Consider the following 14,458-nt stretch of genomic DNA (forward strand, 5'->3'; position numbering starts at 1 on the left):
AATAAAGATAGATTAGTCAGTATTACGTGCAGCGCCGGTTCAGTAGTATTAGTGATAAGGAAATAGAAGTAGCAGGTAAGAGAAGGACATATAGCAGAACTGTTCGGCTGAGGATTGGGATCCACCTTCATAACAGACTGTTGTATTATACTTATGGATAGCAGTTCTATTATGGACTCACCCCAGTAAATAGTGCAAATACATAATCAGAAACTAACATATACTAAGGAAATAAAAACTATTAATATTGCCCCTGCGCCTTATCCACTGCTTGCAGTGCTGTTTAGTATAAATATCCCTCCTCAGTCTCATATAAAAGAGACTTTCAGGAGAAAGTATTAGGCATTTATCCCCAGGATAGGTCACAAAGGGCAGGTCAGCGAGGGTCTACCTCTCACGACCCCTGCGATCGGTTGATTGAAAAGGAGCTGGGGATGGCCAGAACCGTCAAAATGCAATCGGTAACATAGTGGCCCGGTTTGGTAGTGCAGCTCTCTCCCATTCATCTCAATGGGAGCCCCGTCGATCTGCTATATGGTCATTTATCCTGAGGATAGGTCACTAATCGTTTTCTCCTATGTATTCTAGGATATTCCTGGACAGACCGTTTGTATGAAGGACTGCATAATCTTCTAATATATCAAGCTATATTACTAATCAGAAACATCCATGTCTGCTCATGGGGGAACCCTTAAGAAGCATTACTGCATATTTTTCCCATTTAATTAGTTGAAGTGTAATAATTTGCAGTATGTGAAAGCCTTCCAAGTGTACAACACACATGAGCTGTCATTCAGATGCTATTAATTAATTTGTTTTGGTTGGAGTTTTTCTTCACTTCTAATCTATTCAGCTGAGCCATCCAAAGTTCAATCATGATTTTCTGCATATCCATAGCATTCTTCCCAGAACTAGCATTGCTATACTTGTGCATGGTGGGTGTAATTACAAACATATCCAGTTCCCAACAATCCTGTTATACTGAGTTGGTCCTAGAATCATTTCACAATGACCCCGCCTGATGCAATAGTTTGAGGGGATGCACAACATCTGGACCCGGTACATGGGCAGCTGATGCTTTCCTGGACTGGGTGGGACACATAGGAATCTCTCCCGCCTGCAGTAGGCTTGGTAGACACATTGACAGGGAAGAGAACATCTAGCTGATAGAAGTCATATGTGCACCTTGGAGGCGGAAATTAAATACAACCAGGAAACTAAACCTATCCGACGGCCTTAGGCCTCACTCACATAACGTACACGAGTGTATTATGCACGCTTTCACGCGGAAATACACATGTACATGCGTACCTGCTGTGTACATTCAATCCCCATAGCCCATCTTGGCATGCATGCGCACGTAATGCGGTTGTTTTTTTTGTACGCATCGTGCGAATGGTCAAATGACAATCTAGGGGGTATTAGGCCTGCATTAGTCTTGCATTCAAATGTGAATTAAAGGGGCTGACCAGTTGTAAACTAGTGATGGCCTATCATCAGAGTAGGTCAATAGTACACTGGTGGTGGTTTGTCGCATGTGACCCGCCCAAATCAGAAGTTTTTTTGGCCAACATGCTTGTGCACGCAGCTGATTTCAGCAGGAAGTGGACAACTCTGTTCATATTGCAGAGGCTAGACTTGGTATTACAGGCCAAGTTCCCATTCATTCCAGTGTGAACTTGGCTTGCAATACCAAGCCTGACCACTGCAGTGCGAACAGAGCTGTTTGCTTCCTGAAGAAATCAGCTACATGCACTGGACTAGAGAACAGCTGATCCAAATGGGTCCCAGCTGATGGTCCTTAGCCAATCAACTATTAATGACCTATCCTGAGAATAGGCCATCAATAGTTTACAACTGGACAACCGCTTTAATATGCAAGAAATCATAATGCAGGACTTCCAGAGTAAGTAGCACTTTTGCAGCAGTTCTTCACTCTGATAAACATAGGAAAGGGTGGTCTTGAGCAAGGGACCACCCACTATGAAGTCCATGTGCCTGGATGATGGCCTTGAAGAAGTTTATCCTAAAATACACATAATGTCTGAACATAAGAGAACTCAGTGAAGAGATTTTGGAAGCAAATGAAATATTTTAAGTGTATTATGCATGGAAAATCTTACTAGTCATATAAAAGAAACAATACTCACATGTAACCACGGAATCTACTTAAATCATTATTTGGTTTCTCACATTCAATAACACTGTTAAACTTCATGGGATCGAACTCAGATTCCTGAAACAAAGGAAGATACATTCATGTTCAGCAGGCAAGTGATTTGAGAAAACAACCTGCAAGTACAACTTGGAATGGCAAGCATCAGGGACGGCGGGTCATTATACTGGTACGCTCACTTCCTTCACACCAGATTTTATTTTTACGCTCCTGTATATTCTGATGTCTGCATTTCTCTATTTAAGTGCTATGTAAACAGGAGGACCTGAAATAGAGAGCAGCAGCAGGAAATGCCACTCTTGTTCTAGGCTTCCCAAATTCAGAGGTAAGAAAAGTACCAGAATCATCTAAAAATATTACAAGCTCATATACCACTTGTAGCCTGCTTGTAGATCATCTACTTTTCGATTTCCAGAAATAAAACATATGTCCGTTTAGACTTTTCAAAGCTTTTCTCACCATGTTAGTTTCTCTCATATAGAGACGACTAATGAATGCATTAGGTTGATGTAAACCATGGCTGTGACGATACAGCAGAAGCACGGGACACCAGCACTTATACGCATTACTATCTGAATAAAGAGGCAGAACTCTTGTATATAGTAACCACATAAAAATGTAAGTTGGTGTCCCAGATGGTCCCAAACATGCTCCATTGGTGACCGGGCAGCCATGGAAATGTGACAATGTAGTGGAGACATTCCTGTGACCCCCTTATGTGTGCGGCCGAGCATTATCCTGCTGGAAAATGCCACTTGGAAGCCGCCATGAGAGGAACACATGTGGCTGCAGGATGTCCTGAACATATCGCTGAACTGTCATTGTCCCTCGTACCACTACTAGGGGTGGCCGTCATATGCGTTGCCCCCCCCAGACTATCACACCAGCAGTGCGGCTCCACAGCAAAGGTACAGTGGAGGCGCTCACCCCTAGGTCTCCAGACACAAACATGCCCATCATCAGTGCCCAAACTAAACCTAGATTCGTTGCTGAAGACAACCCGGTTCCACTACATCACTACAACCGGAGGTAATGGTGGGCAGGTGCCACTACACACAAGTAGCCTCAGAGACTTTTTATAGACCTAAGGTGGAACCACTTTAACCCTTTCCAATCCACTGTCTGACGTCTAAGGACATTCTGATTGAAGGCTGTATAGCTCCGATGTCGGAAGACGTCCGGCAGGGTATTCTTACTGTATATTACTAGCCGCTCTGTTGTCGGGGGCCTCTCCAACATGCCCCATACTGCAGTACTGGCTCTAGCCAGCAGATGGTGCCGTTGTATAATGGCAGAAAGAGAAACCCCCCTAGGAAACCCTGAATCGAAAATTGGATTGCAAAGGGTTAAGGGCCTCAGGTGACAAGGCCGTTCATCTAATCACACCACAACTCTGCATGCAGTTACATCTCGGGCAGATATGCAAATGCTTAGAGTTTTGCAGCAAAATGACAAGACCAAGCCCCTAGATGGAGTTATTTGACAAAGTGTAGATATGGGCTTAAAAAGTGGGATCCTGGGATGGGCTCTCTACTAGTTTTATTTAAAGAATTATTAGGTCTTGTTCACTTCTCTGTGGTTCAATGTCAATTCTGAATTAAATGGGCACAAAAAACGTGCCCTAACCATCTTAACCCCTTAGTGAACGCCCTATAGTTTTTTTTACGTCCTGGCTAAGTGGGCTTTAATCCCCAGGGCTGTAAAAACATGCTCGCTCTGGGGATTAATCCTTTCCAATCCACTGTCTGACGTCTGAAGACATTATGATTTAAGGCTGTACAGCTCCGATGTTGGAAGACACTCGTCGGGGTTCTCTTACTGTATATTGCCAGCCTCTCTGCTGTCAGAGGCTATCCAACGTGTCAACTCATGCAGTACTGGCTTTAGCCAGCATATAGTGCCATTGTATAACAGCAGAAAAAGAGTAAGCCTCTTAGGAAAACAAGGATACAAATTGGATTGGAAAGGGTTAAAGCTGAGTGGCCTATGGACGTGACAGCTCCCTGCTGTCGGCTGCTAGAGGTAGCCAACAACCTGGAGCTGTCATGGGGCGGCCGCGGTGAGCAATCACCGGTCACCCGATAGTGGTTATCCAATGAAAGTAAATTTTAAAAAAAAGCAAATAAAAAGTAAAAAAAAGTTAAAGTTTCAACTCCCTTCATGGATCAGATCCATGAGGGGACCTGAAACTACTCACCTCTATCCTCCGCGATGTCCCGCGGTGTTCTGGTCCCTTCAGGACATGACACAGTCTTCTGCGCATTCGCACCAGACGTAAAACGTCAGGCGCATGTGCAGAAAGGCTGGGAGACACGGGAAATATAAAATACCCCTGCTCCCGGCTAGTATGAGTAGCTGAGAACAGGGAGAGGTCACTGGGAGCCGCTGTATGTGGTTCCCGGTCACATGATCACAGTTATTGAATGGATAACAGCGATCATGTAAAGTTTTAAAAAAAAACTATATAAAACAGAAACAAAAGTTAAAATTTCATCTTCCCTCACAGATCATATCCGTGAGGAGATGAAATTGTATAACTAAGGCCCCCAGAATTATCCACAGACCTTACCCCACCTTCTGCTCATGCACCAGTCGCCAAAATGGTGAACGCATTCACAAAAGTCGTGGATTGCTGAGGTAATTTGAAATCTCCCTGCTCCAGGCTACCAAACTTAGCCAAGAGCCTGGAGATTTCACGGGGGGGCTGTGGTATGTGGTCCTTGGTGACGTGATTGCCGTTAACCGATGGATAAAATCTCCTTGCTCCCAGGTAGCAAAAGTAGCTGAGAGCCTGGAGCAGTGACCGTTGAGTGGTCCCCGATCACATGCTAAAAAGGTAGAGATCTACCTTGGGCAGGTCTCACATGACAGGATAGATATTGCGGATTCCACATGTGTTTGATCCGCGGAGCAAATGAATTGGATTATTATGTAACCACTCGCAGAAAACAGAACGAAGCACGGCCGGGCTCACAACATGGATCCGCTGCGAGCCTTCACAAGCGGACTCCACATACGGCAGTGTGAACCCGGCATTATTCAGACTGCTTACCTGTAATACGTAAATTTACAAGAAGCCCCGGGAACGCTCGCCTTCCTGCAGTTCCAGGAGCAGCTTGTTGAGCGTCTTCTGTGCGAGACTGCCGCACCTAAGCAAGCGTACGAAGCCTCACAAAGCACTACTTTTTACACCCCATCCCTGCCGCTGAGGTCAAGAAATACCCCCCCCCCAAAAAGTGTCGGTTTTGCAGCAAGCATGGGAGGAGAAGGGATACCCAGTTTTATTGCCCCATGTGCCCATCCCAACCAGACCTCTGTAATTACCCTTGTCTTTGGACACACCACACAGTTTACATTATTACTTTTATCTAAGATTTAGGGAAAGCCAAAAAGGGCGGGATTATTTTTAGGGAGTCAATTTGTTTTCTGCACAAGCATGCAATGGGGCCTGGAATTTATTCAGTTATGCTTTGAAATCCAATGGGTGTTCCTTCCATTACAGGCCTAACTAAGTGTCCAGTAAGCATTGGTGCCACAATGGGTATGCTTCTGAACACAGGACAAACAGGGGTATCCATTTTGGGGTGCAAGTCTTCATTCCTATGTACGCTATACAAAAAAAACAACTTTTGAAAATGACACAATTGCCAAAAAAAAAAAAAAATTGTAAGGGGTCTAGTTTTAAAAATGGGGTAATTTGTGGGGGTTCTGTATTGTTTTGGTCGCTCAAGGGCTCTACAAGTGTGCAATGGGGCCTAAATCACCTTCAAGCAAAATGTCTGTTCTGAAAGCCATCAGCTGTTCCTTTTGGTTTGGGCCCCATTGTGCATAAAGACATAATATTAGGGCCACAATGAGTATGTTCTTGAACACAGGACAAACAGGGGGATCCATGTTGGGGTAGGAAAAAAAGAACCTGCCTTTAAAATGACATATTTGCAAAAGTATTCACTTTAATTTTTTCCTCCTCTAAATTGCATTAACACCTGACAAACAAAATGTGTGGTAAAAATACTCCTGACCCCCCCCCCTCAATGAATATATTAAAGAGTGTAGTTTTTAAAATGGGGTCATCTGTGGGGGTATCTATCATTCTGACACCCATGAGCCTTTGCAATCTTGGCTTGGTGTACGAGAACAAAGTGTTCCTCAAAATGTTGATGAGTAATGTTAAATTTGTACGTCTCCTAAATGGTTAAAAAAAACTAACGTTTTTCAAATGTGCATTCAGAATAAAGTAAACAAATGGAAATATATATCTTAATCAAAAATCTGTACAGCATGTTTGCACATATTTGAGATATTGCAGTTAAACATGTGAAAAAAATGATTTTTTTAAAATTTTCCCTATTTTGGTACGTTTAATAAATAGATACATATTCTATCAGTACATTTTTACCACCTAAATGAAGTACAATATGTTGTGAAAAAACAATGTCAGAATTAGATATGCAAAACCTTTACAGAGTTATTCCATATTAAGGTGACATGTCAGATTTCCAAAATTTGGCTCCGTCACTAAGGTGCAAACAGGTTTGGTCACTAAGGGGTTAATAAGGAATCTGTGCCATAGTCAGTGTTTTTATTTGTGTGCAGGGGGGGGGGGGGGGGGGGGGAATCTAAATAGGACATGTCCTGATGCAGGCTACGTCAGGAAATCCACCTGTGGACTAGCCACATTGAGAAAGGGCTGATCAGACTACGGATCTGTGGTAACTGCATGGGCATACTGGAGCGGAGAACTACAGCTCAGCCATTGATATGCATTGGTTATTGTGATGCAGATCCCGCTGTGTGAACAAGGCCTCGGGGGGTTGCTTCATTTGTCCCCAATCACTTAATATCAGTACACCATTTTTTGATCAGTTCTAACATCTAGCATACTGACATCATACGTTATTCTACGGAAACTGGGTAAACCATTAAGACGCAACTTGTAAGTTCTACTCTCCGTACAGTACTGACTATCGACATTTGTGTGACCATTCATAGAGGCGGAACTAAATGAAATACAGAGGATAGATTGTTCACCTGTTGCTGATGTTAGCAAAGTCATACTAGCGTTTCCACCTTGTGGGAGTTTATCTGATTCCCATAACTACTGCTCATTTTACTAACGAGTATAGCATGAAATGCTGATATGGCTGCTAGTACACTAAACCTGTATCCTGGGATTTACTCTGCAAGGACTTTCCCATGGAACAAAGTAACGCAAAACATTTGTGCCAAGCAGCGCTGTCACTACTTTTCAAAGTATTTGGTCTTCTGATTTCAGAATTTTCGTAATCCAGTTTTAATTCCAATTATTTGATCGTGACACAAGAGACAAAAAAACAAAAAAAAGATTAAATCATTAACATAACTTGAAGGATTTATGAACACGTCACTTAATGCCTCCGCTCATCAGATTGTTAGTATCACTTCAGAATGAAGAGGCCATGGCTTAATAATGACCACTGCGCACACAAGGACATGGGGAGAACAGTCTGCCTCCATTCTATATTGGTCACACGGGATGTTATCAGAGAAAAAGAACATGAGTAAGCATGTCATAACTTTTTCTAGGACTGATCATATTTAGAAACACTATTTGGAAATTTTCCGAACATCCACATCACCCATGTAAAAAGGAACTGCATTCTCAAACCAACTGCCTGCACCACTACAAGGCATAAAATCATCTCTGGGATGGAGGAATGAAGCTCATTAAGGCCACATGCACACGGCAGGTCCGGATTCTGGCAGCGCCCTGACCGTAGCCAGTGACCCTGCGCGTACCTGTCTTTCTTCTGAAAACTGTACTGCGGATGGTCCGGCCGTGGCGCTGGCGCACATGCACAGTACAGACTTCCCTGCACCGTCACTAGGCGATGACGTGGGTCCTGCGGCAATTCCGGAATGGCCGTGGGTCGAACGACTTCCATTGACTTCAAATGGCACACTCGGGATTCCGCAATTCAAATCTGACCCTGTGCATTCACCCTTCAGATGCTGAAGCTATATGAGCGACAATGGAGTGGGGAGGGAGCGCAACTAGTAAGTACTGTTATTCACAGTGTCTGGGCGATAAGGGACAAGGCTTGACCCCATCACAGTAGCTGTCACACTGAACTTGTACTCTGAGCTGCAGGCATCATGTTGTAGAGCAGGAGGAGGTGAGCAGATTGTTATATAGTTTTATAGGAGAAGAGTCATTTACACCCCCGCTCATTCTTTGCATAGAGTCAAGTAGACGGTGCTGTCAGTGATTGACAGCTGTGTATAACAGTACATACAGGGGTAGCTGTCAATCACTGATAGCTCCGCCCATTGGACTCTTCAGCTCAGAATGAGCAGAGATATTAATAAATAAAATACAGGTTATACTGAATTTCCCCCCATAAAACTACCATATTTTTCGCTCTATAAGACACACCCGAGTTTTAGAGCAGGAAAATAGAAAAAATATTTTGAACTTGCACAGGAACTTTAGGGCTTCTGTCCACGGGCGTAGCGATATCCTGCGGTAGAGAGCCGCCGCCGCCGCCGGGGAGCAGAGGAGAGCTGATGGTTCTCCGTGCTGAGCCTATCTAACAGATTGGCTCACAGCGGAGAATTGCGGCTAATTGCAGCATGCTGCGATTTAAAACCCATGACCAGGGAATCGCTATGATTCTCCGCTCGTGGACAGCGGGGCTGCACTTTCTATAATAGTCTATAGAAAGCGTTCACTGCGTTTCCCGCGGCCGGATTATCACCACGGGAAACAGTGAAGAATCGCCCGTGGATAGGCAGCCTTAGGCGACAGTGCAGGGTACAGGGTGACTGAATGCCACTTTTATGCCTTTTCTTTCTCTTTCACAGAAGGAGTAGCAGTGCTCTGTAACAGTGGCGCTTATGTATGGCTGGAGGAAGGGAAGCAGCTGATTGGTGGAGGAGGGGGACAAGCAGTAGCTGTCGCAGGCCCTCACCACCAATCAGCGGTACATATGACAGCAGTGCAGAGGAAGAGAGAACTCTTAACTGATCGCGTGTCTCTTTGAGAGATCGCAAGTTTAATGACCATGATTTACTTTGCGCAATCGTGAGTTAAACTGGTAATCGTGCGATCAAACGCCCGACCAACTTGAATTTTGGCACGTACATTTTGAGGAAAGGGGGGTTAACCCTTTCCAATCCAATTTGTATCCTGGTTTTCCTAGGGGGCTTACTCTTTTTCTGCCATTATACAGCGGTGCTATCTGCTGGCTAAAGCCAGTACTGCATGAGGTGACATGTTGGATAGTCTCTGACAGCAGAGAGGCTGGAAATATACAGTAAGAGAACCCCAACGGACATCTTCCAACATTGAAGCTGTACAGCCTTAAATCATAATGTCTTCAGAGGTCAGACAGTGGATTGGAAAGGGTTAAGAGGGGAAGTGCATCTTATAGAGCAAAAGAATATATTAAACTGCTCAGCTCCACCTGCTCTATAACATCATGCCTGTAGATAGGACAACATGTGCAATAGGAGAGATTACTCCATCTGTATCACTTTATGATGAGTGAACCTGTGGAAATGAAGGACCTGCAGTGCTGCTTTAGCGTTGTCACCCCTTCACTGTATAAACTGCACAGCCGGGTGACCAGAAGTAGGCATAGTGCTACATCAGAGCGTGGATCCCTTATACTCAGGATCCCCAGCAATCTAATTTCTGACGAAACCTAGCAATATGCCACTTTATAAGGTACATAGTAACATAGTATGCTAGGCTGAAAAAAGACAAAAATGTCCATTCAGGTCAGCCTGTTTCCACCCCCCTTGTTGATCCAGAGGAAGGCAAAAAAATCCCAATGAGGCAGAAGCCAATTGTTCTCATTTTGGGGGGGGGAATTCCTTCCCAACTCCATAATGGTAGTCAGAATAATCCCTGGACCAGCATTTGAAAAGTTCATGCACAAGACAAACAACAGCTCTATAGACTATGACTAGTAATTATTAGGAAATTATAGTACCAGTGTTTCTGGTGGCGCAATGCACCACACAGCTTTGCTACATGCACGTCACACACACACACACGGTGTGGTACATGAGCATGTGACAGACAGACACAGCTGTGCTACATGCCATGTGCCTGACAGACACAGCTCTGTTACATGACATGCCTGTCAGACACAGCTGCGGTACATGACATGCGCATGGTACAAACACACCTCTACTACATTATATGCGCATGACAGACACAGCTGTGCCACAGTACATGCGCATGTTACAAACTCAGCTCTACTACATGACATGGGCGTCACAGACACAGCTTTGGTACATGACGTGCATGGTACAAACACAGCTCTGCCAAATTATATGCGCGTGACAGATACAGCTGTGCCACATTACATGTGCATGTTACAAACCCAGCTCTGCTACATGACATGGGCATCACAGACAAAGCTTTGGTACATTATATGCGCATGACAGACACAGCTGTGCCACAGTACATGCACATGTTTCAAACTCAGCTCAACTACATGATATACATCCATGCCGACTACACACATTACAGCACAGCACATTAGACAAACAGCCACTTGCAGCTCTACTACATTTATCCTAACTGCACACATACAGCTCCTGGATACAGTGATGAGCCTCTGGTCATGTGATCCCTGACTCCACCCACACAGGTGATCACATGATGGTGACATCATCACAGGTCCTGTACTTTCTGTCAGCTTATCCAGTATACAGTACTACCAAACTCCAGAATGGCTCCTCCCACAGCAGTGACATCAACACAGGTCTTTCAGTCCACCGGATCTCTGTGGTGGTGGTAGGTCAGTGTCTTCTATCAGAACCTGAGAGTTCTGTCTGACATAACAGCTAAGTTGTATTCTCATGGTGTTCGGACCTTCTATGATGTGCACAGGGGTTGGGGCTATGACGTCACCAGGGGCAGGTTATGACGTCACCAGGGGCGGGCTATGATGGTGCCAGGGAAGGGCTATGACGTCGCCAGGGGCAGGAGCATGAGAATCACTCACATACTTACAGACATGTGGTAGTTCGTAGTTTGATCAAGATAACCTACCAATAACGAAACTGCATAAGAAGGAATGGTTCTCGATAAGTCTTCTGGGCACTGCTTAAAAAGAGCAGCATAAACCTGGTGACAGGTGCTATCTGAGGGCAGCATAAACCAGTAACAGACTCCGATTTCAATGCTGGGAAAAAGCCTTTATTTCCTGCCAAAATTTTTATACACCCATGCTTCTGTACTGCAGAGAAAGCCATCCCCAAGCTAGTCCTCGCAGCGACGTGTGCGTGCCGTATAGTCTATGATATTCTTGAGCTGAGGCTCCCCCTGATGATGATCCTCAGTTTTCTTTGATATGCACACTATAGAGAAAAAAGCTGTCAATCAGCCACGTAGGGTGGATTTAGCCGGCTGCTCACGAATATCAAGGACTCAGCCCTCGTAGCAACAACTGTATGAAAAGTAGCATACAAAATTAAGTGAATACCTCTGCACTGAAATCAGGGTGTTTGTCATTAGTTTAGGTTATCATCAAATGGAGCATCAACCTGATGACAGATTACCTTTAACTGAAGTTTACTTTCCTTTGCCTGGTTTATGCCTTTAAACCTATACCAGATCTGACGTGTACTACCGTAGCAGATATTATGACTTAAACCATGAGATTCCTATTGTTTCCCAGACCTGAAGGAAGGGAGTGCGCCCCAATTAATAGACAAAGGAAATCTGCGTTCTACAAGGGAATGGCCTCACATCTTAGACATCGCATTTCCTTTTTGGAGAAGGTCTGTTTTTAGAGTTTATAAAGGAGACTGAATAAATTTGAAGGAAAGGTTCAACATTCCCTTGAGTACATATTATCTTTCCTGTGCACCAGAAGGCATCTGACTCTCCAGATTAAAATAGAAAAATGGAGACAAACCCAATAACATTCAGAAGTGATAAATAAACCTGTCCGCACGCTCAAGGCTCTATTCAGAGTTCTAAAAATACTTTAAGGGTATAATGCGCCTCATCCCTGCAGCGGAAAACGCTAGCAGCAAGAAGAGCGAGATGAGATACAGCATATGCATGAAGAATACAGCCAGGGCACACAGGACACATTCACACTGTCTGCAGGCCGAGGACTAGCTCAAGATATGAGCAAAACATTCCATATGCAGTCCTGGGTGCGGTAGCAAAATCCTTGCAGCACAGAAAAGGCATTGAGGTCTACTCACAATGCAAGTCCTGTTTAATAGCTCAGTAAACTGCAATTGACTGGAATGTAGCTAGGTGGGTCGCAGTAAACCTGATGTTTTGACAACAGCAGAAGTTTTCTGCCCCCACTTGTTCTTTCCGTAATCATTAAAAAGTACTACGCTATCTACAAATAAATGTAGTCACATTTTCACTGAGCTCGTAAAAAAGTGTAATTCACTTTTTCCACCCTAATAATATTACATGTTTTGACTGCATGTTAACCAAAACATCTGGATTTCAGGAGAGAAGAATAAAGATAGTAACGCTGAGATTTATACAACCGTCATCAATAGTTTACAACCAGAAAACCTGTTTGCACTTGCAACCAGTTGTGACCACTCCTTATAAGCCTGCCTGCGGGATCCCGCAGCGGAATCCGACCCTGTGCCCGGCCGGTGAGCAGTCTTCATAATCTGTGCTGCGGATGTGCCAGCGGGTACACCACCGCACACGCATGGAACAGAGTATGCCGCGCCGTCACTAGGCAACGATGTGGATCCCGCGACCTTTCTGCAATGATAATTGCCATGGGGCCGCAGGTCGGACGGCTTCCATTGACTTCAATGGAAGCCGTCCGCATGGAAGCCGCACAGAATCGCAGTATGCTGCAATTTCTCCCCCGTGAGCGGAAAACCACAATCAGCTTCCCCGTGTGTAAAGCAAATCGCGTTTTGCTATAGCATGCTATAGGCGGTATTTGCTGCGGGTGCCCATTCCGAATTCCGCCCATGTGCAGGCGGCCTAACAATGAGAGCAGCATGCTGCACCTCCCTCACCATTCATACAGGAGCAGCCAGAGGACCCCCTCTGCCACAGTAATAGTAGACAGGTACTACTGCCCCAGCACACTCACAATAGCAGTAACACCAAGGTGCTTCCTCCCCCACCCCGCCGTTCTCATGATCGTTGCTGCAACAAGGTGCCCTTTTCCCACTATCCTCAGTATAGCAGCAGTTTGTCCCTTCCTCCAGTAAGGCCGATCTCACATGAGCAGATTTGATACACTGGCATTGAAATGCATGGACTCTTGCTGGTTCACTCACACTTGTGGGGAGAAATTGCAGATTTTGCGAGCGGAAGGAATAATTGCAGAATATTCTATTTTGTTGCTGATTCTGCACCTATCAGCTCAATTGGTCTCTATGGATGTGTTTGATCTGCATTGCATTAGCATTGAGTATGGCCGTGGATTCATGTTAGAAGACCAGATACAAATGGAATAAAGAAAGCAGGAATTTGTGGGCAGGCAAAGCAGGACAGAGTCTACAGAGCAACATACGCATCCAGACTGCTGTCTGCAACCTCCGCTTACTCTTCTGGGCTCTTCCTCCACAAGAAGTAGTGGTTTGTTTTAAAGTGTACTTCCAAAATAAGTAGTATAAACCAGCCAACCCTGGAGAGCAGTATCCCGTCCTGAAGGCTCTCAGAACATCTCATCAGAACGGCACAAGAGAATGTCGCCTGAGCGATAGAAAGGTGTTTTTCAGGGGGTTGGGCTACTTTCTGATGTCATTCCCCACTTACATTCATTTTTCCGTGGGCACGATGCGCTGTCCATAAGGGTACATCCATGTGAAAACAGCACACATATGCAACTATACGCAATTTGTTTCTGTAATCACTCGCAGGTCTTGTAATATCCGCAAGTGGAATCAGACCCGCTTGTGTGAGCCCGGCCTATCAGGCGCTGCTGGCATTGGGCTCAAAAAACTTATACAAGGAAGACAGCACTGAGGGGAACGCTGCAGGAAGGGCAACACCTGCTGTTCACTCTCCAGCTCCTTCAGGGCTGCGTGACAGCCTGTGTCGTCAGTGTGGACGGGCCTTCTAGCAGAGTGCTACAAAAACAGTCTGTAGTTTTCCTTGACAGCCACACACGACAGTCGCAAATGGTAACAAGATTAAAGTCTTGTCTCCATCTGTAAAATGTTGGGCGCATTGCTGATCATTTGGGACACCATCTAGTAACATAGTAGGTTAGGCGGAAAGGTAGATTCTAATTACAGAATCGGGTTTTTAGGGAGTCTCCATGATAGCACACCTGAGAT

At 44.9% G+C, this 14,458-nt stretch overlaps 1 protein-coding gene across 1 annotated transcript in view; it reads right to left on the bottom strand.

Annotated features, from left to right (window-relative positions):
* Positions 1-14,458, bottom strand: part of ATP10A (ATPase phospholipid transporting 10A (putative)) — a 147,652-nt gene that overhangs the window by 67,960 nt on the left and 65,234 nt on the right. Inside the window, exon 3 of the mRNA XM_066579259.1 lies at positions 2,151-2,236. Coding sequence (XP_066435356.1) covers positions 2,151-2,236 — 86 coding nt within the window. The remainder of the gene's footprint in view (positions 1-2,150; positions 2,237-14,458) is intronic.

The sequence above is a fragment of the Eleutherodactylus coqui genome, chromosome 1 (genome assembly GCF_035609145.1).
Source record: "Eleutherodactylus coqui strain aEleCoq1 chromosome 1, aEleCoq1.hap1, whole genome shotgun sequence".
NCBI lineage: Eukaryota > Metazoa > Chordata > Amphibia > Anura > Eleutherodactylidae > Eleutherodactylus > Eleutherodactylus coqui.